The following is a 25,428-nucleotide window of genomic DNA, read 5'->3' as shown; positions in this document are numbered from 1 at the left end:
CAACTATTTAACTTGGCTGGAGGTTCTGGTTTTTTCTTTGTCTTCAAACTATTGGACTGCATAATTTTGTTAGGAGTAAGTAGTGTTACTTAGATACTAGCAAAAACAAACATAAATAAATAAACCAACCCCCAAATCCTTGCATGTATTGATTTATCCCTCTCCTAATTTTCAAATATGATGAACTAATCTTTCTTCAACCAGACTGTCAGGCACTACAGTCCACTCAGGTGATTCCCTAAATACAATAGCCTATGCCCTTGTCCTGTTGCCCTGTGCATTTTAAAGACCTTTCTACATGGAAATTCCTTCACCACCGTGTCACTGAAGTGTAATCATAGACCTCTGCCAATGCCGTCACACCCCAACGTCACTGAAAGTAACTGTGTATATGCATGAGCAAGTATCATGGTAATTGTGGATATGCAGTGTGTACAGTTTCTTTGCCTTCTTTTTCCTTTAGGTTTCCCAGTTCCTGAGGTGAGCTGGTATCGGGATGGCCAGGTTCTTTCTGCTGCAACTCTGCCCGGTGTGCAGATCTCATTTAGCGATGGCCGTGCTAAACTGGTGATCCCCGCCGTGACAGAAGCAAGCAGTGGAAGGTACACTGTGCAAGCCACCAATGGATCTGGGCAAGCAACTAGCACTGCTGAGCTACTTGTCACAGGTATCGCGCAGCTAAAGAATGACACTTCTCTCTGCTAGCAGTGATGAGAAAAGGAGCAATAGTAAAAATGTCAGAAATACCTAAAAACTTTGGATTTAGAGCACATGATCAGCAAAGAATACTCCTTTTCCTATAGCAGTCTGGAGTTCAACATATATCCTCACCAGTAGTTTTAAATAGAGCCTTTCACACTTTAAACCCTGTTTAATAAACTGTTAATCATGATTACAAACTTGTCCCCTAGCCCTATATACTTCTACTCATGTAATCTTTTCTCACACTGGCTACAGCTGAACTACTCATGTAAAGATAAAGTTTTGCAGTATGGAGCCCTTATGATATTTAGTGGAATCACTTAAAGAGCCAGACTCACTTACAGAGCCAGACCCACCCATGGTTATAATCAATGTATCTCTAATTCCGGAAACTTTTGCAGTCATGGGCATGGAGGTTTTGCACGCATAAAAAACATTAAGGGTGTCTGTGCTTCAGCAAAATCAACTCTTAATGCTTTGAATGTTTGAGAAGGAATTCACCTGTCAGTAGCACATAAGGGAGAAAGAGACTTTGTGCACTTGTAGTAATGAAAATATCTAGTCCTTACAGTTTTTTTTAAACTGCAGTAATTATTTTTTTTCTGTATATATAATTATTTTTATTTATTTTTTAATAAAACTGCAGCTGGAACAGCACCACCAAACTTCTCACAACGACTACAGAGCATGACTGCAAGGCAGGGAAGTCAAGTCCGACTTGACGTGAGAGTGACTGGAATCCCTACACCTGTGGTGAAGTTCTATCGGGATGGAGTAGAAATCCAAAGCTCCCCCGATTTTAAAATTTCACAAGAAGGAGACCTTTATAGCTTAATAATTGCAGAAGCTTATCCTGAAGACTCCGGGACCTATTCAGTAAATGCTACAAATAATGTGGGACGTGCTACTTCAACAGCCGAATTGCTGATTCAAGGTAATGGAACTGAAGTTGTAAGCCATGAAAATAAAAAATCATGCATTATTATAATGGTACGATATGCACCACTACAATCCGTGTTTTATCAATAAGTTCATTTGTAACTTATTTTTCAAGAGTTATTAATTTACTGTAAAAATTGCCTTTCAGTTGAAATTCGCCAAAGATTTTTTGTCTGAGAATTTAGAAGGACTCTTTCTCCAAGGGCTTCTTTGAACTGAGGATAAAGAAGACACAATTTCAACTGTTTTCACAATTATCTGTCTACAGATAATGCAGGAAAAACAGATGGCTACTTAATTCTTTTTCTGTTGTTTATATATGCTTGTATATAATTGGAATTGACCATTTATTTCTTTTTGAAACTGCATATTGTTTATTGCCATATGCAAGCCTCCTGACCATGTTTTCTCTTCCAAAAGGTGAGGAAGAAGCCGTTCCTGCTAAAAAGACAAAGACAATTGTTTCGACTGCTCAGATTTCACAAACTAGACAAGCTAGAATTGAAAAGGTATATTTTTCAAAACCAAAGGAGGTAAGACTTAAATATGGATGATTACTTCTACAGTACGTCAGACTTGTTTCCTTGATTTCATTGCAGAAGATTGAAGCCCACTTTGATGCCAGATCACTTACAAGTGTTGAAATGGTCATAGAAGGTGCGACAGCACAACAGCTCCCACACAAAGCACCTCCACGAATGCCTCCTAGGCCTACATCAAAATCACCAACCCCACCAATAATTGCTGCAAAAGCACAAATGGCACGACAGCAGTCACCATCACCTGTAAGACAATCGCCGTCACCTGTAAGACATGTTAGAGCACCAACACCCTCACCAGTAAGGTAAACCTCTTTAATCTTTCAAGTAAGATTGCTTTTTGAATCATTTCCACATACTGCAGTAATGCTGTAGAGTGAGAGCGTAGTATAAAATGGAAGGATGCACTGACTTAATACTGTCTGTGACTTATGATCTGCTATACTCGTCACTGTTATAAGAGATGAGCTTGCCTTCTCTGTAAGTTTTCCATCCTGTGTGGAAGAAAATCCTTTAGAAAAATACGTTCTATTTGATTGCTCCACATACAGCTGAGGTAATCCTTGAAGCTCCAGGTTCATGATGAAAGTTAGAAAAGAAAACAGTAGAGGAGGTGGCCTTTGATAATTATTTTATATGAACAGAGAAAAGAGCAAAGACACTCTGATAAGTGACAAACAGAATAGAAGGCTCAGTATAAAAAATTGTGAACATGTGTTTATGAGCAGGCTGGTAATGACTGCAGAAATAAAGTTTTGAAGGTAGGCAGAGTAAATGTGGCTTTGGGAAAATGAGGTTTAGCTCTGCTGCACAGAGGGTCTCAGGAGGGTAAGTGAGGGATTTGAAGTGCAGGGTTCACAGCTGTGGTCTGGGAGACACCAATAGACCTGTGCTGAGAGGGGGCAAAGAGATAACTGAATTTGAAGTTCTGCTGTTTCAGCATCCCAAGCAGCAGCATCAGGGAAGCAAAGCCTCTCCAAGCCGAGCGGTCAGCAGAACCCCATTTAAATTGACAGTGCTCGGCGTGCTGGCGAATTCTGCCCCATTGAGATTAATTTGCGAGGACTAGAAGAAATAATAGTAACTAGCAGTAGTTTACAAACCTCGTAGATGAAAGACTAATGCAATAGTGCCATCTAGAGGACATGGGGAACTAAAGGTTCAGTCCTCCACGGCTACTCAAACCCCTTTTAGACCTACGTTAGTTACTTCAGAAAATAAATTTGAAAACGAATGTATGATGCTGCTGCCCCCTACTGCTGCAATAGTGCAGCGTTTCTCAATGGTATCAGAGAAATGCATCAAATAATTCCTCTTCAAGAAAATCCAAGCTAGAAAGACTATTAAAGCATTTTCGGGAGTGTGTTATAACTATTTGCTAACACTGGGATTAAACTTTTGGAATATCAAAGTTTAGAATCTTGTTTCTTCATCACTTCCCAAGCTTCTACAAATTAGTGTGGCTGAGATTTGTAAATGAAAGTATGGGAAAGAATTTAGGCCCTGCTTATGAAGCTTGCCTGGACTCTGAACGGGATGGCACGTTGAAATGAGACCTAGTACAGGGGCAGATCCAGTTGTGCTGTTGCTAGGTGGCTGCCACATGACATTTTTACAGAATGTTGACTGGAATAATTTTGTCTCTCTATAGAGACTGCACCACAAATATAATATGTAATACCCCAGCACGTAAGCCTTTTGTATTGTTCCTATTAGGAGAATGAATGCAGAGCAAATGGAGATTAATGAAGTATTTCTATATTTTAAATGTAGATGTTTGAATTACATGCACTTTGACATTTGGCCCTATTTCTCTTTGGAAATCTGGTTAGGCTACTAAAATAGTGTGTTACAGTTATGAATAAGACAAAAACACATAAACAGATAAATCCTAATTTTCAAGTAGAATTCTTCAAAAATTTAAAACTGGAGGGACAAGGGACCTTTTTTTAAAAAAAAATACTGAAGGTGCCTTAAAATGAGAGTGAATTCCAGTTCCGACTAAAGTTGTTTATATAGTTTTCATCATATGACATTACTTTAATTATATTAATGGTATATTTTTTCTTTAGGTCAGTTTCTCCTGCTGGCCGAATCTCCACCTCACCTATTAGACCAGTGAAATCTCCATCTCCAATCCGTAAAACACAGGCAGTGACAACAATTGGGGCTGAAGTTCTTCCTCCTTGGAAACAGGAAGGTTACACTGCAACCACTGAAGCCCAGATGAAGGAAACCAGAGTATCCACGAGTGCTACCCAAATAAGAACTGAAGAAAGATGGGAGGGGAGATACGGGATCCAAGAGCAAGTTACCATTAGCGGTGCCGCTGCTGCCGAGGTTGCAGCTGGTGCTAGAGAGGTAAAGTCTGTTTTTGGAAAGAATATGGGTTTTGCTCAGTGTGTGTGGACTCACCACTGCTGAATAGATCTGCTAAATGTAATCTGAGAGGCTGTGTATAAAAACTTGTGTGTAACTGCTGTTGTGACAGTTTGTGTATAACTGCTGTTGTGACAGCTCTGCTGGAAATATTTGAATGCTTCTCTGGCTCCAGCGTTCTGTCTTTGTATTTGTTTTGTGCTTCTTCTGGGTATATGCAAAACATGAAAAAAATGTCTTTTGATGTGACTAATATAGGTGAGAAAGGACAGTGAAAAAACAGCAGCTGTTGCTACGGTTGTTGCTGCTGTTGATCAAGCCATGGTGAGAGAACCAGCTCCAAGTATTGTAGAGCAAACTGCTAAAAGGACAGCAATGACTGCAGTCCACGTTCAGCCTGTTCAAGAGCAGGTAGAAGTAGAGCACAGATATTCTATTATTTCCCCTTTTTCCCGTCATCCAACATGCAAACGAGGCATGTTTCACTGTGAGAAATTAACAAGATACTACCTCGTGCACCACAAAAGCATGCATACTCACGCAGAACATCTGGCCTGTAAAGGAATGCGTGCGGACCGTTTGTGCCATCACTTTCCATCATAGCAGGATTGTACTAATGATTCTTAAACTGTTTCTAAGGGATGGATCTCTAATACCTTCTATGAAAGTGATCCTGTAGTCTCCCTTGTCAGTTTTTCTCTAACATTATTCTCATACTGATGGACTTTTTCCCCTAACGTCTCAGTTATACTTTCCTCACTAGATATAAATAACTCTTCCTTCATATTTTTCCCTCACTTATGTTTCTTCCTTATTTTTCCTCCTCCTTTTCTTTTGATGATCAATTTGTTAAAATGAATTCTAAGGCTTTGGTTTTTGTTTGTTTGTTGCTATAAAAATCAGATGAGAAAGGAGGCAACGGTAGTAGTTACCGCTGATAAAGCCACAGAACAAATGGTAATAACAAGAACTAGAGAAGGAGTTGCTACTTCACAAGAACAAATGCACATCTCTCATGAAAAGGTGAATACAGATGTTACCTATGACTATCATGCCCTATTTTGTTCATAAAACTAATACCTCATTAAAAAGACAAGCGTATGAACAAGACTAGAGACATACAATTATATTATTTTCCCCTTTTATATATGTTCATTCTTGTAGTTTACATTGCTGTCATTCTCCTAATCCTTCCTTGATGATGGATGTCTTTCTCCTATTATTCAATTCCATGGTTAATACCTAAGAATGTGATAGATAACTTTGTGAAATACTAATTTAGAAAAAATCCATTGTTTACATATTGTATGCTAGTTTACCAGATAATATTCTGAATCATTTTAAGAAATGGCATGTAGGAAATATGTCTTAAATATTCCTTCTTTTTCTGCGTCTGTTTCTAAGCTTGCAATCTGTAGGCTGCTTTATTTGTTGGCAACATAGTGGGTCAAAAAAAGGAGGAGTCTGCATTTAAACCAATATTGAAAATACTGGCAAGTAATTGAAAGTCATATTATTTTAGCACATATTTTATCAGATGAATTTAACTTAATTGAAGATCAGCTCTTGTAAAGAGATATCATATATGCATTCCTACTGAAATGCATGAGAAAGAAAACGTAAGCTATCTTTAGAGTATTGAGAAACAGGAATTCACTTGGGCAGAAACTACAAATCATGTTTGTGTGCAGGTTACATATGAATGTTTAGGCAAAATGAAATTTACCTAAAACTTGTTTTTAAAATCATGAACTTTCTCAAACAGGTTATAATGTGGGACAATTTTTCTGTGATTCCATTTCTTTTATTACTGCCTTCAGTAGCAAAACAAGCATTTGTGGAATATTATGTTATTTTTCTGCTAAATATATATTAACTGTATAAAAAGACTACTTATGTTGTTATTGCTGTTTACAGACTAGATGATTTTGAAATACAGAGTTTGACATTTTTCCTCCCTTTTCCTCCATTTTCCTCCTTTTGTATACTCTTTTCCAAATGCACAGAAAATCACATACCTTATACTTGAAACAATATATAATTTAAACCTTCTTGTTTGTGAACATCCAGGTAAGAAAGGAACCAGAGAAAACTCCAGTGCCCAGGGTAATAATTGCTACAGATAAAGCCAAAGAGCAAGAAAGAATATCAAGAGCTAGAGAAGAAGTATCTACTAGACGGGAGCAAGTGCACATTGCTCATGAAAAGGTGAATAAATCTGTTGTAGATATTTAACTCATTGTTATACCCTACTAAATTTATAAAATCTCATTCTTCATCAAATGTCCTATATATCTTCCCTCTGCTTTTGTATGAAAAGAAGATTCCAAAAGTAAAATTTCGTAAAGCAACCGATTCCAGACATAGGCCCAGCGTTTCAGTTTCAGTTCCATTGAATTAATAACGGTTCAGTCCACAGAGGAATAGTGAAACTGCCCTTCACATGGGTCCTTTGAGCTTTATGGATTTTATTACTTGGATACTCAGAATTTCATTTGATGATTAATAACCTTTCCTTTTTGTCTGAAGGTAGATTTCTGAAGATAAATTTTAAAGGCTAATTCTCATGATAGGATAGTACTTATTTACATGTGGAGTTTGATTTAATGTAGCTCATATTTGGGTAAGGACTGAGTCTGCTTGCTAGACCGTGTTCTAGAACCGTTGTTCCCTGCAGTAGCCTATGGGTAGTTCCATTGGCTGATAGGAGTAAATATTCAGTCAGTAATATTAATTTTTTTGCAAACAGTTTTTACAGAACACTATAATGATCTATTACAATTAACTAAAAAGTGAAAAGATTTTTCTTTAATTCACACACAAATTAATATAATACATTAATGACTTTGAATGCAGATAAGATAGAAATTGGTCTGCACAAGCTAATTATTCCATTTCACAGGTGATGTTTTTCTCCTATTGATATTTATTCTCAAACTTTGTCCCACTTTCCTGAAAAAAACATGTAATTCTGACAAAAGACATAATCAATTACTATTATTTTTCTTTACCATAAAAACTAGATAAGAAAGGAAGATGTGAAGCCTTCTGTACCTAAGGTAGTGATTACCACTGAAAAACCTAAAGCACCCATCATAATATCGAAAAGTAAAGAAGGAATTGCTATGAGACAAGAACAAGTCAGCATAACCCATGAAAAGGTGAATAGCACTATTGTAAATGTATTATTTGTTTTATTAACCTCTATTCTCTGCAAATCTTATGTTTCCTTCAACAAATACTAACAATACTTTTCCAGCTCATTTTTTCTGAAATATATTCTACTTACAAACTTTTAGAACTGCTAATTGGACTGTATTATTCCACCTCCATCTTTCTCTAACTGTTTCCATTAATAAGATGCACATAATTCTCTTATGACTGACCTTTGACTTCTATCTCCTGAAGTGCATTTTAATGTGTTTAAATCATGACTTTTTATTCAAATAGATGTTAAGGTGTAACAATACTCATCAGTATACATGTAATACAGAGCTGTTCTGTCTGCAGTGCACAAGGATCTAAACCCTTAATTCCCCTTCCCTGTTCTCATCCCAATATCCTTTCCCATTGTTCAAATACCTTTCAAGATCATATGTAACTGTAACTTTTGTTTCTACTATAATAATCAGATTAAAAAGGAAGCTAAGAAAACTACTATAGTTCCGAAAATAATTGCCACTGATAAAACCAAAGCACCAGTCACAGTATCCAGAACTAGAGAAGAGATCACATCCAAGCAAGAACAAATTCATCTAGCTTGTGATCAGGTGAATAAAGTTGTTGCAGATGTGAAGTGCACTGGTTACAACTTATTTTATCTGCAAACTTAATCTTTCAAGAGCTACTTGAGTACACACTCAAATTTGAGTATGCACTCAAATTCATTCTTGATAATATGGATGTTAAGTGGAATGATTGTCCAGAAACAGAGTCAGTGTGACTAATCAAGTTTCTAGTGACATCAGAATTCATGTCTCACCCTTTTAGGAAATGCCACTTTTAAGGATACATTCATATTTCTTTGTGAAAGCCTGCCCCCAACCAGTGACTTTCCAGCAGCATTTGCTTGCTAAAGTTTCTGATTCTGCAATCTTTTCTCCTGCAAGCTGATTCCCTGCAATTTTGTGGTTGTCAGACCAAACAAGCTCTCTTTATTAGAGTTTGAATTGTGTTGTTCTTTGTACAATACATACTTTAACATTCAGTTCAATTCTGCACAGTTTATTACTTCAGACAGTCAAGTGTTTGTTGATGCTGTTCTGTTCCATTAGAATCCACAACAGAAAAGCTATTCTGTTATAGTAAAGGCAAGAGCTCTCATCTGTGGAAGAAAAGCACAATTGCTAACAGTAGGTTAGGCAACAGTAGGTCTTTTTTTTTTTTTTTTTTTTTTTTTTTTTTTTTGAGTCCGTTTAATTTGTTAGAAAGAGAATGGTACATTCAAAAAATACTGTAATGAGTTACAATTAAGAGAGCATGGCATGTAAAATACACTCTGAAGAGCCAGAGTGCTGAGAGATTACAATTATACACCATTGTTAGATGGTGTAAATTAGGGGCCAAATTTGAAGTGGTACAAATGATTTCAAAATTGGCAACAATACCGAAGAAGTCTCTGTAACCTAAAGCCTACTTTAATAATAAAACAAAACTTCTGCAAGCAATCATATTTTGGCCTAGCTTAAGTATTTTATTTTAAGGTGAATGTGATAATGATCTTAAAATCTGCATTAAATTATCCATTAGGTATTTTCCCACCTACAAAGCATGTATTTCACATTACATGAAATGCAGTACGTAGAACATCCAGATCAGTTTTAGATCAGTGTAGAAGCTGACCTTATTCAGCAGTTATTAGGAAAAAAAGAAGTGTCCTGTCACAAAAACATTATTTCCCATTTCTCAGGAGGCTCAGTTTTCCTACTCTAGTAGGAAAGTAGAATCATTTAAATAGATTAGTACAGAATTTGTGGTAATATTTTTATGTGCATGTACTTCAGTAAATACATTCAAGTCAGATGCCAGACACGTTCTGGTTTTTTAGTAGCATCTAATAGTTAAGTGGAGCTGATGAGCGTACAAACTTTAAAATTATGTGCACATTTAAATACATGCTGTACTATAAGACAAGTAACCATAAATGTGACTATGAAATATTTAAAGTGAGTGTGCAGATGGATATTTATATATATAAGGCATATAAAAATTGATGTGTTCTGCATATGTGAAGATAGAGCTTGGAAAAAAATGTGTCTATATTTGAATGTACAGATTCTGAAATGTGGTTATGGATGAATGCATTTGATGTTTACATCATTACTTTTGCATATGTATGGATGGATTGTACCCTCTCTTTGTCTGGAATATTGCTAGATGTGTAAGCCTTTAATATGATGGACATTTATATAAATTTTTCCGATGTTATCTGCAGATTGAAGCTGGAAAAAGGGCTGAAGCCGTAGCTACAGTTGTTGCAGCTGTTGATCAGGCACGGGTTAGATCACCCTGGGAACCAGAGCATGCAGATGAAGCCTATGTCAAGCAGACAGCTTTGGAATATGGCTATAAAGAGCGTGCTGTAACAGAGCGCATTGCTGAGGCACCAGCAGAGCGTCATGTTGTCACTAAAGAAGTTAAAACTGTCTATGTTCCTTCTGAAAAACATATTTCAGATGCTGAAAAGAAGGAAGTTCATATATCAACAGAGGTTAGACTCATTTTACATTGTGATCTTTTCCAAAAGCTGTGTTTCAATGACACATTCTGTTTTCAGTTTGGGGAATGGCTTCACATTCTCAACCATTGCTTCGTTAGATTAAAAGAGCCGCAGAAATGAAGACTGAGAAAACAATTCATGTGGAACACCCGCGACCCCGCACAGCAAGTCCTCATTTCACAGTCTCCAAAATTGCTGTTCCTAAACCAGATCATACTTATGAGGTAAGAGTGTGTATAAGGAGGACAGCATGCTTATTTAAAATAACTGGTGGGTCTCCCCTTCCATTTGGCTCTACCTCCTACTCCAGTGTGGTGCTTTCCTGGCAGGAAGAAGGTTTGTATACTCTCTGCCATTGTTTTTGTCCTCTCTTTTGACAAATAAAGAGGAATGCTGCAAACAAATGTATGTACTGCTAAAATGTGATTTCTAATTATTACTTATTTAAACAAGCTTATTATTTGTTTAAGGATTCAACTTCAATACTTGGTGTCATACAATGGAATCCTAAATATTTGTTATACAACTTACTTTTTTTTAAGGAGCAGAAGTATCTCCCTCCAAGCTTATTATATGCATCAGTCCACTAGTACATTAATAACACTGCTTCTTTCTTCCTTGCAGTTTGCTGCATACTAAACTAATTTTTGAAATACACTATATCCAGACTGCATAATATGACACCATACATTTTTCATGTTTTTTTTTCAGTCTTCAATTTGATTCCTTCACATAATATTAAATGTTCACACCTAATTAATTTTCTCATTCAAGCATACTTTATCTCTTCATTTGGATTTTAAAGATGAGCTGGTTTTTTTTCCTTGAACATAATTAAGCAGGACAAAAATTACCTAAAATATTCTTCCATTAAATACTTTTTAATTTTTTTTTAAATTCTGGATGTTATCCATTATTATATTACGCCTACAATAACATTTTGAAATCTTTTCAAATATTTTAATCACTGTCAGACCTGACAGTGGTTATATATAATTAGTGGTATAACTTATTGCAGAGGTAAGACCTCATGAATAAGTCTGGAGGACACTTAGCATGTTTCATTTAAGAGCTTCTTGACCACTGAAAGATGAAATTCTGAAGTCAAAAATAAGACAATATTTAAATATTAGGCAAATCAAAGATAATACAAGGATATTGTATTTCCAGTATTCTGATACTATAAGCTGAAACTAGAAGCCATTTTTATGTATCATTCGTGCAGTGTTAACAAGTAAGTAACTAAGGAAGCAACTGGTGCATATTCAATCTGTTTGAGAAATATGCTATGTCTCCTTTGAAAACAGAAGAATGACAAAGCTGTAACTTTTTCTCTTCTCTTCCCTAGGTTTCAATAGCAGGATCTGCCATGGCTACTCTAGAAAAAGAGTTATCAGCGACTTCTGTGCAAAAGATCACCAAGCCTGTGAAACCACCTCAGTTAAAGCCACATGAAGTTAGGATAAAACCAGAGCCAGTAGCCCCTCCACAGTTTCCCTTTGGAGAGACTGCCGAGACCTATAAAAGCCGCTATGATGTTGAGACCAAAAAAGAGACAGGTGTAAGCATTAAAGGTGAAGCTGTGCGGGAGGAACACCTGGTACTGCGGAGAGAAGGTGAAGCAAAGGTATGTCATTAAGCAAATTTCAATCCCTTTGACTGACTTTCATCTTAAAAACCATCTCATTGCTTAGCTGGTTTGTTGTTTGTTCATTACAATTTTCCCCTTTTACAACTTTCTGCCCACTTTTAAGCTCTTTGTTGATTTATGTAAATACTTCTTAGGACCTAATATTTTCCTAGGGCAAGCAAAGAGCTTTCCATACCTAAATTCTTGTCTTACCTAAATCCTGCTGTTTGTTTCCTTAGCTTTGTTTATTAACTGTACTTTAAATAACCTAGGTGACAGAAACTGCAAGAGTTCCTGTGCCTGCAGAAATCCCTGCTACTCCACCAACCTTAATCTCTGTAAGTAATTCAAATGTAGATAAGGGAAGTACACTGTGGTTTTATGTATTTTGTCTTCTGATTTTTTTATTTGAAAACTTGGCCATGAAAATTTGGCTTTATTTAATCTTTTTACCTCTTTGTGGGACTTACTCAGCCATGCACTTGATCACTGAAACAAACTCTCTTGAATGTCTATTCAGGGGATGATTCTTTGCAACCATGTCACATACTAGGTTAATCTTTGCTTGACAAACAATTTCTCCCCATGACCTACATAAAGATCAAATCCCTTTTCATTTTCTTGTTGATGATACTAATGTTCAGAGATCCCAAATCAAGTTTCAAATAATTCCCTTTGGAAAATGCCTATTTTTCCCAGATACACTGCTAAATAGAACCCTGTTTTGAAGTACACGTTATATTGTCCATTCAAAGGGGGTTTAATTATTAAAAAGTCTATTTAGGAGTGAAAATATATACTGACTATGATCCTTATTTTTTGTTATACAGGGCCTTAAAAATAAGACTGTGACTGAAGGTGAGTCCGTCACACTGGAGTGCCACATCTCTGGTCATCCTCAGCCTATTGTGACATGGTACAGGGAAGACTACAAGATTGAGAGCTCAATGGACTTCCAGATCACTTTCAAAGCAGGACTTGCTCGCCTTGTGATTCGTGAAGCCTTTGCAGAAGACAGTGGAAGATTTACCTGCACTGCCACCAATAAAGCTGGGAGTGTCAGCACATCTTGTCACTTGCATGTGAAGGGCAAGTATATTTATCACTGAAAGGATTATCATTTTGTTAACTACATATTGCTTAGAATGTAACTTAGACACTTTGTCAGCTGCCAGAGTAAAACATGTCTTGAATTGCTCTCCAGGACTGTTAGGATATAGGGCTATAAGAATATCAGAAGATGGCCAGCTGTGGGCTTATAGACTCCTAATTAGCTCCTTCAGTGCAAGTACTGGCCCTTTCAGCCAACTTACTATCTAACCTTCTCTGTCTCTGCATTACCTAAACTCACGGCTTAAGCATTTTTGAAGTATTCTAAAATCCACTGTATCATATTTGCCTTGCAGTTTCAGAGGAAATGGAGACTCGAGAAATCATTTCTGAAAAGGCTGTTACAGAAGAGAAACGGTAAAGTTACTTTACTAAACAGACTGCTGCTACTGTGGTCATTAGTTTCTTGCCTGCTGTTTATGACAGCTTCAGACATAAACTCACCTGCACTGGCATCTTATTTCAGCTACGTGGAGACAAAGGATGTTGTAATGGAAGATGTCTCTATTGCAGCAGAGGAAGTATCTGGAGAAGCCATACCTCCTTTCTTTATAAGAAAACCTGTAGTACATAAATTAATTGAAGGTGGGAGCATCATTTTTGAGTGCCAAGTTGGGGGCAACCCAAAGCCACATGTCTACTGGAAAAAAGGTGGAGTTCCTCTAACGACTGGCTACAGGTACTTTGAATATCATACGTGAAATCTATTTAAACATATTTTTAAAGAATATTTAATAGATAATACCATATTTTTGATTCTGCTATTGATGTTGAGCCAAATTCATCCCTCTTATAACATCACTGATTTCCTTAGCTTTTTGTTTTTTGAAGGGGAAAATCACAGGACCATCACTCGCTCTTGACATGTGACTTTTGCAGGATGCTAAAATTTTTAAATATGAATATTCAGAGAACCATAAAACAAGAGATGCTACAGATCTTTAAAAACAAATGAGAAAGAAATTTTGCCTTTGTTTCGTTCCATCTGTGCAATGTTTGCATTCTGTCTATGCAAATACTGTCTATAGAAAGCAACACACTTTCTAGCAGAGAAACAATATGCATATATTTGCATCATTCTTGAAATATATCATACTGTAATCGCCCACACTAGGATAAGCCATGTGCACAATGCATATACTACTTTACTGTGCATGGTAACTAGATCTCTGATATCTTAATACTACTGTTTTCATCCCAGCTCTATTAGCAGCAGTAGAAAAAAGGCAGACCTGTCCTCTAATTGCATCATGGTTACTATCCTATGCTTTTTTGCAGATTCATTGAGTTAGAGTTGCCCTGCACAAGTTTCTCTTTTTTTTGTCTTGTACAAGTTAGTTGTATAATTAGTCAGAATTACTCCTAAAAGCAAATTCATTAAGAAATCTGCTCATCAGAATTACGGAGAGCCTGTACTTTTATGCTGCCTATAGATACAAAGTGAGTTACAAACGAGAAACCGGGGAATGCAAACTCGAAATTTCCATGACTTTTGCCGACGATGCCGGAGAATATACTATTGTTGTTCGTAACAAACATGGAGAAGCTTCTGCAACGGTCTCCTTACTAGAAGAAGGTACACAACAGATTAAGGGGATGAGAGAAATAATTTTTAAAATTCATTTTAAAAGGGGGGAAAGATTTTAAATTATGCTGCAAATTCTTGACTGCCTAGTTAGGTCAGTACAAGAAATGTAAGAGGGAGAGTACTGATAGCTGTGCTTACTGGTGGCTCTGTTTCTGGAAAACAGAGTATTGACATTAGGTTCTTGAAGAATTTGTAGTCTTTGCTAGAATGTGTAGCTATAGGAGCCTTCCTCTGTTGGTGTTGATAGCAATCTACCTAACATGATGCATACACAGAGGGAAGTGGAGGAAGGTAGTTAAACAACTAACATGGTTGTTCTAATACAAAAAAAGAAGCTAGTTTAGATTTTTTATCAATCGTCCTTTTAAAAATTCATGAAAGGTTGTCAAGAGACAGAGGAATGTCAAGGAGAAATTGTAAAATAATCTCTCTAGAGATGGTTCCAGTTTGAGAATTAGAATAGCTAAATTTCAGAGTAAAACTTTTACCTGTTTATAAAACTCATCTGAGGACACCAGTCTTTGCATTTTATTACTGTTCATATTTTATTAGCTAAACAGACAGAATCTGTTTTAATCATAAAAACTGCTAAAATAACTTTGTACTTGTTTTCTTCATTCAAGCCAGTGAAAACCACAAAAGCCTATGAAAATTAACTTGTTCTTAATTTTTAGCTGATTATGAGGCCTACATAAAATCGCAACAAGAAATGATGTACCAAACCCAGGTGACTGCATATGTGCAAGAACCTAAAGTGGCCGAGGTAGCCCCAGCTATTTCATATGGTGATTTTGAAAAAGAATATGAGAAAGAACAAGCCCTAATTAGGAAGAAAATGGCAAAAGATACAGTGGTGGTCAGAACTTTTGTAGAAGATGAGGTAAGTCTACCACTCCAGATTCATTTTGTACACTGACAGAAGCTGTTGGAATCTTTTTTTTATTTTACCAGTACATGCCACTTCTTTGCAAGATCATTATCTGACTCACAGACCTAACGGTCCTGCTTTTGTGTGTAGGAATTCCACATTTCTTCTTTTGAAGAAAGACTTATCAAGGAAATTGAACTCAGAATTATTAAGACCACCTTAGATGAACTCCTCGAGGAAGATGGAGAGGAGATGATGGTTGATATTTCTGAATCTGAAGCTATTGAAGCAGGATTTGATTTAAGATTAAAGAATTACAGAACCTTTGAAGGAACAGGAGTTACTTTCCATTGCAAGATGACTGGATATCCATTGCCCAAGGTGTGTCAAACATGCATGACATTTATTTATATAAAAACCCCTCTGGTGCTCTACTTGAAAACTCCCTTAATAGCTAATTCCTGGGAAACTCTTTAGTCATTCTACATAGGTAGAAAACAGCAAGTCTCAAAGGAAATACAATCTTTTGTTTTGATATCAAGCTGAAGTTTCATTTTGTCCCTTAATGCAATAGTGCTAGATTTGTTAGCCAGTTCAAAAGTAGGTTAGATTTTACAGTTAAATAGAGTTTGCTTCTGAGTATCTCCAGGTGAGCACATACAAGTTAGGAGCACAGTAGCAAGTCTGTTCTATATCATCTTGCTCTCCATCAAATTGTGCTTTATTTTTAGTTCTAGCCGTAGAGTACCAAGACTCATGTCTCAGGCTATTGCCAAAACATGTTACTTTAGCCCTACTTATTTCAAACAAAAATATTAATGTTAGCACCTGTATGTAGGCTCTGATGAAAAAACAGGAAGTTAGCCATGTGTTGCATGCGTGGGTCTTTACTAGATGTTTGTCTTTAGGAGAGCCCACTTAGCATTCCACTGTTTCTTTCCATGCAGATTGCGTGGTACAAAGATGGCAAGCGCATTAGGCATGGAGAGCGCTACCACATGGAAGTTCTGCAAGATGGCAGCGCCAGTCTGCGTTTACCTGTTGTTTTACCTGAAGATGAAGGAATCTATACCGTCTTTGCCAGTAACATGAAAGGAAATGCCATTTGCTCAGCAAAGCTTTATGTTGAGCCAGTTGCACCCACTGCAACTCCAGGTTATATGCCAGCACCAGAAGTTATGAGAAGATATAGGTAGGTGCAAAGTAATGTGTAAGTTATGAGTGCTGCAATAAAGATTGTCCAGCAAGAACTCATTACACAGCAGCTAAACAGCTTAGCGTATTGGAACTTGCATACCTCTAGAGAACTTCTAAATTCTGTTGTCAAGGCTTATATAGATTTATGTGCCAGCTCTTTGTCTGTTTTGCCTTCTTGAGCAATGCAGTTCCCAGAGTACCATCTTTCACATGCATGCCTAGCCGTAGTATCAGTTTTACCTCAGTAACCATATTGCTTCTCCATTTTCTGCAAATTTTCTTCTGTACTTGGAGTTTTAGCAGTGCATACAGCTCTTACATCCCGTCCTTGAAATATTCATTTCTGTAATGGTAAAAATTCAGTGTTGCCATGCACTGTGTTCTCTGTCCATATGCACATATACACACACACATAAACACACACATGTGTGCACAAACACACACAGAATTGCATCTATATCTGTACAGTGTCTGAAAAACACTAATTTCCCTGGCTGTGATGAACCCTGATACTATTTGGCTATACAAATTTGCCCTTAAATAACTCAAGAAAATTGACTACAAATAATAACTTACTTTGTTACAACTTCTTGCCTGGGTAAATTAGTTAAACTCTTTAAAATAAGAAATGCTAAAGGCGAGAGTTGAACACTGTTTATCAAGGTGGTCCACTGCTGTATGTCATTATCATACACATCTATCTTTTCTTTTCCCTCCAGGTCCATTTCTCCACGCTCTCCAAGCCGATCTCCTGCCCGCAGTTCTCCTTCTCGTTCTCCTGCCCGCAGATTGGAAGAAGCCGATGAAGGACAACTAGAGAGACTGTATAAGCCAGTTTTTGTGCTGAAACCTACGTCATTTAAATGTTCACAGGGGCAGACAGCAAGATTTGACTTAAAAGTTGTTGGCAGACCTATGCCAGAGACATTCTGGTTCCATAACGGTATATCAGTCTCATTTTCACCAATAATCAATCTTATGAGCATTTTACATCTTATCGGAACACTGTTTTGAGTGCAACATTTTTTTGTTCATATGTATCCACAGGTCAACAAGTGGTTAATGATTATACTCATAAAATAGTGATTAAAGAAGATGGCACCCAGTCATTGATCATTGTTCCTGCTATGCCTGAGGATTCTGGTGAATGGGCTGTAATTGCACAGAATAGGGCAGGCAAAGCTTCAGTCTCAATGACACTGACTGTGGAAGGTATCTACTTTGCACATTATTTTTAGGAAGCTACAGAGTGTTTCATATTAAAAACCATGGTTATGTCATTTCCTCTTGTGATAACTTTCCTTTGCTCTTTCAGCTAAGGAAGACCTAGTTAGACCACACTTTGTGGAAAGGCTGAAGAATGTTAGCGTAAAAGAGGGTTCTAGACTGGAAATGGCAGTAAAAGCTACTGGTAACCCTAATCCTGACATTGTATGGCTGAAGAACAGTGACATCATTGTACCTCATAAATACCCTAAAATAAAGTAAGTGGTTTTTTTAAGTAGTGAAGAAGTTAATAATCATAGTCTTGCAAAGTAGTGTCTCCTAGTGCTTGCTGAATACTCCTGCTTCCATAGAAGGGATACACTAAGGGCTTAGTTCAATGGCTCCTGAAACCAGTGACAGCTTTTGTGTTGCATCAAGGCTAAGAAATGCAAAATATCTTGTAGTACTCAATCCATTTTTTCCAGTTTGTTTGTGTATCTGCATACCTTTTATATTATGCAAATCCGATGTTTTTACAACACTGTTTTTTATCACCTGTCTGAATGCCTAACACAGGAGGATCCTGGTCTGTTTGGTCCTTAGACAATGTACTCATAAATATAAACAAACATAAACAATATGTCAAATTTCCCCAGAGATTTGCCTGTGGAGGCTTTGACCTCACAGTGGAGAAGGGAAATTTTTTTTTAACAATTCTCTTAATATTTCAGAATTGAAGGAACAAAAGGAGCAGCTGCCCTTAAAATTGAATCTACTGCCAGACAGGATGCTGCATGGTATACTGCTACTGCTATCAATAAAGCTGGACGTGACACTACTCGGTGCAAAGTAAATGTTGAAGTCGAACATGCAGAACCTGAACCAGAAAGGAAATTAATCATTCCAAAAGGAACTTATAAAGCCAAGGAAATTGCAGCACCAGAGTTAGAGCCTCTCCATTTGCGTTATGGTCAAGAGCAATGGGAAGAAGGCGACCTTTATGACAAAGAAAAGCAACAGAAACCATTTTTTAAGAAGAAGCTTACATCATTAAGGCTCAAGCAATTTGGACCAGCGCACTTTGAGTGCAGGCTTACACCAATTGGTGACCCAACAATGGTGGTGGAGTGGTTGCACGATGGCAAACCCTTGGAAGCAGCCAACAGACTCCGCATGATTAATGAGTTTGGGTACTGTAGCCTGGACTATGGAGTAGCCTATCCCAGAGATAGTGGAGTGATCACTTGCAGGGCAACTAACAAATATGGCACAGACCATACGTCTGCTACTTTGATTGTGAAGGATGAAAAAAGCCTTGTGGAAGAATCCCAGTTGCCAGAAGGCAGGAGGGGACTGCAGCGAATTGAAGAGTTAGAGAGAATGGCTCATGAGGGTGCTCTCCCTGCAGTTGCAGTGGACCAAAAGGAAAAACAAAAACCAGAAATTGTTTTGGTTCCTGAGCCTTCAAGAGTCCTGGAAGGTGAAACAGCACGATTCCGCTGCCGTGTGACTGGCTATCCTCTGCCCAAGGTCAACTGGTACCTCAATGGACTGCTCATCCGTAAGAGCAAAAGGTTTAGGCTCCGTTATGATGGGATCTACTACCTGGATATTGTGGACTGCAAATCATATGACACAGGAGAGGTGAAAGTCACTGCAGAGAATCCAGAAGGCTTTATTGAACACAAAGTGAGACTTGAGATCCAGCAGAGGGAAGACTTCAGATCTGTCCTTCGTCGGGCTCCTGAACCCAAGCATGAACCTGTAGTGACAGAGCCTGGAAAACTTCTGTTTGAGGTACAGAAGGTAGATAAACCTGCTGACACAACAACAAAAGAGGTGGTGAAACTGAAAAGAGCTGAAAGAATCAGTCATGAGAAGCTTTCAGAGGAATCTGAAGAGTTGCGTAGTAAATTCAAGCGTAGGACAGAAGAGGGCTATTATGAAGCCATCACTGCTGTGGAACTGAAGTCTCGCAAAAAAGATGAGTCATATGAAGAAATGTTGAAAAAGACAAAAGAAGAACTTCTTCACTGGACCAAGGAGATCCCAGAGGAAGAGAAGAAACCACTTCCTCCTGAAGGCAAAGTCACCATTCCAACATTCAAACCAGAAAAGGTTGAGCTTAGTCCAAGCATGGAGGCTCCAAAGATATTTGAACGAATTCAAAGCCAGACTGTAGCCCAGGGGACAGATGCCCATTTCCGTGTGAGAGTAGTAGGGAAACCAGATCCTGAGTGCCAGTGGTTCAGAAATGGTGTGCAGATTGAAAGGAGTGATCGTGTGTATTGGTACTGGCCTGAAGATAATGTTTGTGAATTGGTCATCAGAGATGTGACTTCTGATGATTCTGCCAGCATCATGGTGAAAGCAGTCAATATAGCTGGTGAAACTTCCAGCCATGCTTTCCTGTTAGTACAAGGTAATCTAAATTCTCTTACTTTATCCTGCTGTTTATCACAGTGTGTTATCTGTGTGGCCAGTTCATAGTTGATTTGCTCAATATTGTTTTGCAGCCAAGCAACTGATTAGTTTCACCCAAAAATTGCAAGACGTTGTTGCTAAAGAGAGAGATTCCATGGCAACATTTGAATGTGAGACATCAGAACCCTTCGTCAAAGTGAAATGGTTTAAAGATGGAATTGAGATTCATTCTGGAGACAAATACAGGATGCACTCTGACAGAAAGGCTCATTTTCTTTCTGTACTAGTGATTGAAATGTCTGATGCTGATGACTACAGCTGTGCACTTGCAGAAGATGATTCTGTAAAAACTACTGCAAAGCTTACTGTTGAAGGTGAGAACCATACAACTTAGTATGATGCAGCACTTTTAAAGTGTAATCTGCCTCAGGGAAAAATAAAATATGAACTATCAAGTTGTCATCTTGGACATTATTGTATAATAGACTACAGAAATGTTTAAGTTGCTGTCATATTCTCTGAATCCAGTAGTGAAGTTTGGCAATACATTTCTGTAAAATGGATACATTATATATATGTTTATTTCTTTAGGCCCAGTGTCATAAGAAATGCTTTCCTCAGGAGTATTTAATCAAGATCATTTGTGAATGTGATTATTTTTACCTGTAGGTGCTGTGGTTGAGTTTATTAAAGAACTTGAGGATGTTGAAGTCCCAGAATCCTTCTCAGGTGAACTTGAATGTGAGATTTCTCCAGAAGATGTGGAGGGGAAATGGTATCATGGAGATGTTGAACTCACTTCTAATCATAAATATGTGATTACTTCCCGCCGTGGTCGCCAAATCCTCACTATTAAAGATGTTAATAAAGACGATCAAGGAGAGTATAGCTTCGTTGTTGATGGGAAAAGGACTCGCTGCAAACTGAAGATGAAACGTAAGTATTTTTAATACTTATGTTACCTGTGTAATATAGATAACCTATATTATAGATCCCAATATGCAACACTGTTTTGTTTATCATCTGTTATGAGGATTAATTAACTTCATTTTATTCCGCAGCTCGTCCCATGGTTATTCTTCAGGGACTTACTGATCAAAAAGTCTGTGAGGGAGATATTGTAGAACTTGAAGTTAAAGTCTCCCTAGAAAATGTGGAAGGAGTCTGGATGAAAGACAATCGTGAAATTCAATCAAGCGATCGTATTCACATTGTATTGGATAAACAGTCACACATGTTACTGATTGAAGATGCAACAAAGGAAGACAGTGGAACTTACTCTTTTAGTGTTCCTGGTCTTGGACTTTCAACCACTGGACGGGTCACTGTGTACAGTAAGTTGATATCATGATTTTGAAGGTGTGGTTGGTTTCTCAGTCTTTCAGTACTACTTCTTCTGGGTCTTCTTAGGCTTACTTTTTTCTTGATGCATATTTTTGTAATTTGACAGGTGTGGACATAGTAGTGCCTCTGAAAGATGTTCACGTAGTTGAAGGAACAAAAGCTATCCTTGAATGCAAAGTTTCAGCTCCTGACGTGACTTCCTCCAAATGGTACCTAAATGATCATCAGATAAAGCCTGATGAACGTGTACAAGCTGTGTGTAAAGGCACTAAACAAAGGCTAGTGCTTACCAGAACACATGCATCAGATGAAGGACATTACAAGCTAATGGCTGGCAGAGTTGAAACAAGTTGCAATGTCACAGTTGAAAGTAGGTGTTCTTTAAGATGCACAGTTCTTTGAGAAACAGTTTCTTTAAATACAAAACAGTGAAAGCAACTAATATATTTGTAATGTGCTCTTTGTACAGAAATTCAGATTATCAGAGGTCTTCATGACATCACCTGCACTGAAACACAGAATGTATCCTTTGAGGTCGAGCTCTCCCATTCAGGAATTGATGTAGTTTGGCAATTCAAAGGCCAAGAGATCAAGGCTGGTCCTAAATATAAAATTGAAGCACGTGGCAAAATATATAAATTGACAGTGGTGAAAATGATGAAAGATGATGAAGGAGAATATATATTTTATGCTGGAGAGAAGAAAACATCTGGCAAGCTTATAGTTGCAGGTTAGTAGACTTAAAGTCCAAGATTCTTATTTTGCTGTGATTTAAAAAAACAAGCTCAATGTACTCTATATTGTAAATGTAGCAATTTTGATGTTCCAGTGCTTTCTTTGCCTTTGCTTTATCTTCTTTTATATTTTTTTAAGTTCTGTTTGCTCCTCCCTACATCTTTTCTGTGAGCTGTATAATTTATAAGCATTTGCTTAAAGGCTTTGTTGAATATATGTTTTGCTGCATTAGAGCCATAATGTGAAGCACTGTACACACTTTTGATGTCATTAAATGTAAGAAAGAAGGAGTTTTTTTTCTTGAATGTGCATGTATCTGTATAAGTATTCACTACATCTGGCAATAAAGTTAATAAATGAGAATAACTAAGGATAGAAGTAAGACAGATCTTTTTGTTGTGTTCAGGTCACATTCTATTCTCAGTTTTTCACAGAGCTCAGAATGACACCTATGGGTGTGCTGAAAATTAGGGCAAAAAAATCTACCCAGCAGCTGATTTTCACCTGGTTACATTTCAGTATAGGGGAAAGCTGAACAGCAACACAGCACCTGTTTTTTCCTTCCCAACAGGTGGTGCCATTTTGAAGCCTCTCACGGACCTGATTGTAGCTGAGTCCCAGAGAGCTGTTTTTGAATGTGAGGTGGCAAATCCCGAATCAGATGGCCAGTGGCTGAAAAATGGTAAACCGTTACCTATGACTGACCACTATTGTGCTGAATCAGATGGTGTAAAGAGGAGGCTCAATATCCCTGCCACAAAACTGGATGATATGGGTGAATATAGCTATGAAGTAGCAAGCTCAAAGACATCTGCTAAATTGAAGGTTGAAGGTCAGTATTCTTTGTAACTAACTGATATCTTTAAGACTCAATCCAACATCACTCACTGGGTCTTGGATCAGGCCCTAAGATGCAAGTTTTGCTTCATTATTTGAAAATCTTTTTATGTTGTGACACTTTTGTGACTTCCTGTCAATGTTACTCTGTTGTAAAGGTTACCTATATTTAGCATGAAATTTTAATAAAAGCACATTTTGTATAAAGTACTGACAGGTAGATATACAGTGTTTGCCAGTTGTGTAGTAAACATTTCAAATAAAGAAAAATTGTTTCTCATGGATGCTACGAGGAAGTATTCCTTTTTTGTATTCTAAGCATACCACTGGAATTTTGGTGGTAACCATATAGATCAATATATGCATACTTGATCTTAAAATAAAGCACCGTGACTAATTTTTTTAAAAAATATATCGTATTTATTATAGTGTTTAATCTTGGTATATTTTCTCCAAACTTTTTTTTTTTTACTTTTTTTTCCTAGCTGTTAAGATAAAGAAGACACTGAAGAACTTGACCGTGACAGAAACACAGGAGGCAGTTTTTAGTGTAGAACTGACCCACCCTGATGTGAAAGGAGCTCTGTGGATTAAAAATGGTGTTGAACTTGAATCAAGTGACAAATATGAGATTTCAGTGAAAGGAACTGTTCACACACTGAAAATCAAACACTGTGTTGTCACCGATGAGTCTGTTTATAGCTTTAAGCTTGGAAAGATAGGGGCAAATGCCAGACTTCATGTGGAAAGTAAGTTAATCTGTTTTGAACATTTGCCTTAAAGTATAGGTTAAAACTCAAACTGAACACACTACTGAATTCTGGTAACTTTCTTCCTTAAGCTGTCAAGATCATCAAAAAGCCAAAGGATGTGACTGCTTTGGAAAATGCTGTTGTCTCTTTTGAACTGAGTGTATCCCATGATACTGTACCAGTTCGATGGTTCCACAAAAATGTTGAGCTTAAACAAAGTGATAAATATAAGATGATCTCTCAAAGGAAAGTTCACAAACTGATGCTGCATAACATATCTCCTGCTGATGCTGGAGAGTACACAGCTCTTGTTGGGCAACTTGAGTGCAAAGCAAAACTGTTTGTAGAAAGTAAGTATTTCATACCACACGAAGTCATATAGAACAATTTGACCTGACATTTAATAGTCTGTTACCCTTGTTTTTGCAGTCTTGTACACACACTGACTTTTAAAAAAATCCTTTCTTTTCCTTTTTTTTCCATAGCCATACAAATCACAAAGACCATGAAAAATATTGAGATCCCTGAGACCAAAACTGCCTCTTTTCAATGTGAAGTTTCTCATTTCAATGTACCTGCTGTCTGGTTGAAAAATGGTGTGGAGATTGAAATGAGTGAGAAGTTCAAAATAGTGGTCCAAGGGAAACTCCATCAGCTCAATATCATGAACACAAGCAGTGAAGATTCTGCAGAATATACATTTGTCTGTGGAAATGACAGAGTCAGTGCAACTCTGACAGTAAAACGTATGTGAAAATGAAATCAACCAAGATATTTTACTGTTATCAGTAATAGATTTTACGTTAATACATGTACTTGATGCAATTCAGACAAAACCAGCACTATTGTAGAAGTATTTTCAAATTAACTGCCTAAATTCCATTTTTAAAAGAGATCTAGCATCTGTGAATTTGAAAGTCAAGTCTTGAATCCTTCTATTTTTGACTAACATGCCTAAATACTGAGTCACCCTAAGAGACAGAATTTGGGTTCCTATGTCATTCAGAAGTTTTGTAAAATGTAGTTATAGCCTTGATTATGGGCACAGAGACTCAGGCTTTGATGTTAATGTCACCAAAAATCAGAATCTATCTTAACGAATTTTAAACATCTGAGGTCCAGTGAAAGTTTAAAACAAAGCAAAGCAAAACAAAAAAAACCAAACTATGTCCATTTCTTTTCTTTTAGCCATCCTGATTACCTCCATGCTAAAAGACATCAATGCTGAAGAGAAAGATACGATAACATTTGAAGTTACTGTTAACTATGAAGGTATCTCATATAAGTGGCTAAAGAATGGGATAGAAATAAAATCGACCGATAAATGTCAGATACGAACAAAGAAGCTCACACACTCCCTCTCCATAAGGAATGTGCATTTTGGCGATGCTGCAGAATACAGCTTTGTTGCTGGGAAAGCAGCTTCATCAGCCACTTTATATGTGGAAGGTATTTACCA

At 37.3% G+C, this 25,428-nt stretch overlaps 1 protein-coding gene across 1 annotated transcript in view; it reads left to right on the top strand.

Annotated features, from left to right (window-relative positions):
• TTN (titin) overlaps positions 1-25,428 on the top strand; it is a 246,515-nt gene that overhangs the window by 3,987 nt on the left and 217,100 nt on the right. Inside the window, 35 exon segments of the mRNA XM_064515504.1 lie at positions 464-667; positions 1,349-1,636; positions 2,062-2,150; positions 2,241-2,485; positions 4,253-4,546; positions 4,823-4,970; positions 5,463-5,582; positions 6,630-6,767; positions 7,583-7,720; positions 8,192-8,329; positions 9,994-10,269; positions 10,377-10,502; positions 11,627-11,905; positions 12,181-12,246; positions 12,739-12,997; positions 13,315-13,375; positions 13,485-13,697; positions 14,452-14,594; positions 15,281-15,486; positions 15,625-15,855; positions 16,422-16,666; positions 17,391-17,614; positions 17,719-17,883; positions 17,987-18,155; positions 18,609-20,299; positions 20,394-20,675; positions 20,971-21,237; positions 21,363-21,635; positions 21,752-22,015; positions 22,115-22,375; positions 22,952-23,212; positions 23,703-23,966; positions 24,059-24,319; positions 24,455-24,715; positions 25,158-25,418. Coding sequence (XP_064371574.1) covers positions 464-667; positions 1,349-1,636; positions 2,062-2,150; positions 2,241-2,485; positions 4,253-4,546; positions 4,823-4,970; positions 5,463-5,582; positions 6,630-6,767; positions 7,583-7,720; positions 8,192-8,329; positions 9,994-10,269; positions 10,377-10,502; positions 11,627-11,905; positions 12,181-12,246; positions 12,739-12,997; positions 13,315-13,375; positions 13,485-13,697; positions 14,452-14,594; positions 15,281-15,486; positions 15,625-15,855; positions 16,422-16,666; positions 17,391-17,614; positions 17,719-17,883; positions 17,987-18,155; positions 18,609-20,299; positions 20,394-20,675; positions 20,971-21,237; positions 21,363-21,635; positions 21,752-22,015; positions 22,115-22,375; positions 22,952-23,212; positions 23,703-23,966; positions 24,059-24,319; positions 24,455-24,715; positions 25,158-25,418 — 8,811 coding nt within the window.

Source organism: Dromaius novaehollandiae, chromosome 7, assembly GCF_036370855.1.
Source record: "Dromaius novaehollandiae isolate bDroNov1 chromosome 7, bDroNov1.hap1, whole genome shotgun sequence".
Classification (NCBI taxonomy): domain Eukaryota; kingdom Metazoa; phylum Chordata; class Aves; order Casuariiformes; family Dromaiidae; genus Dromaius; species Dromaius novaehollandiae.
Note: the sequence above shows the minus strand (reverse complement) of the source record. Positions and strands in the feature narration are given on the sequence as shown.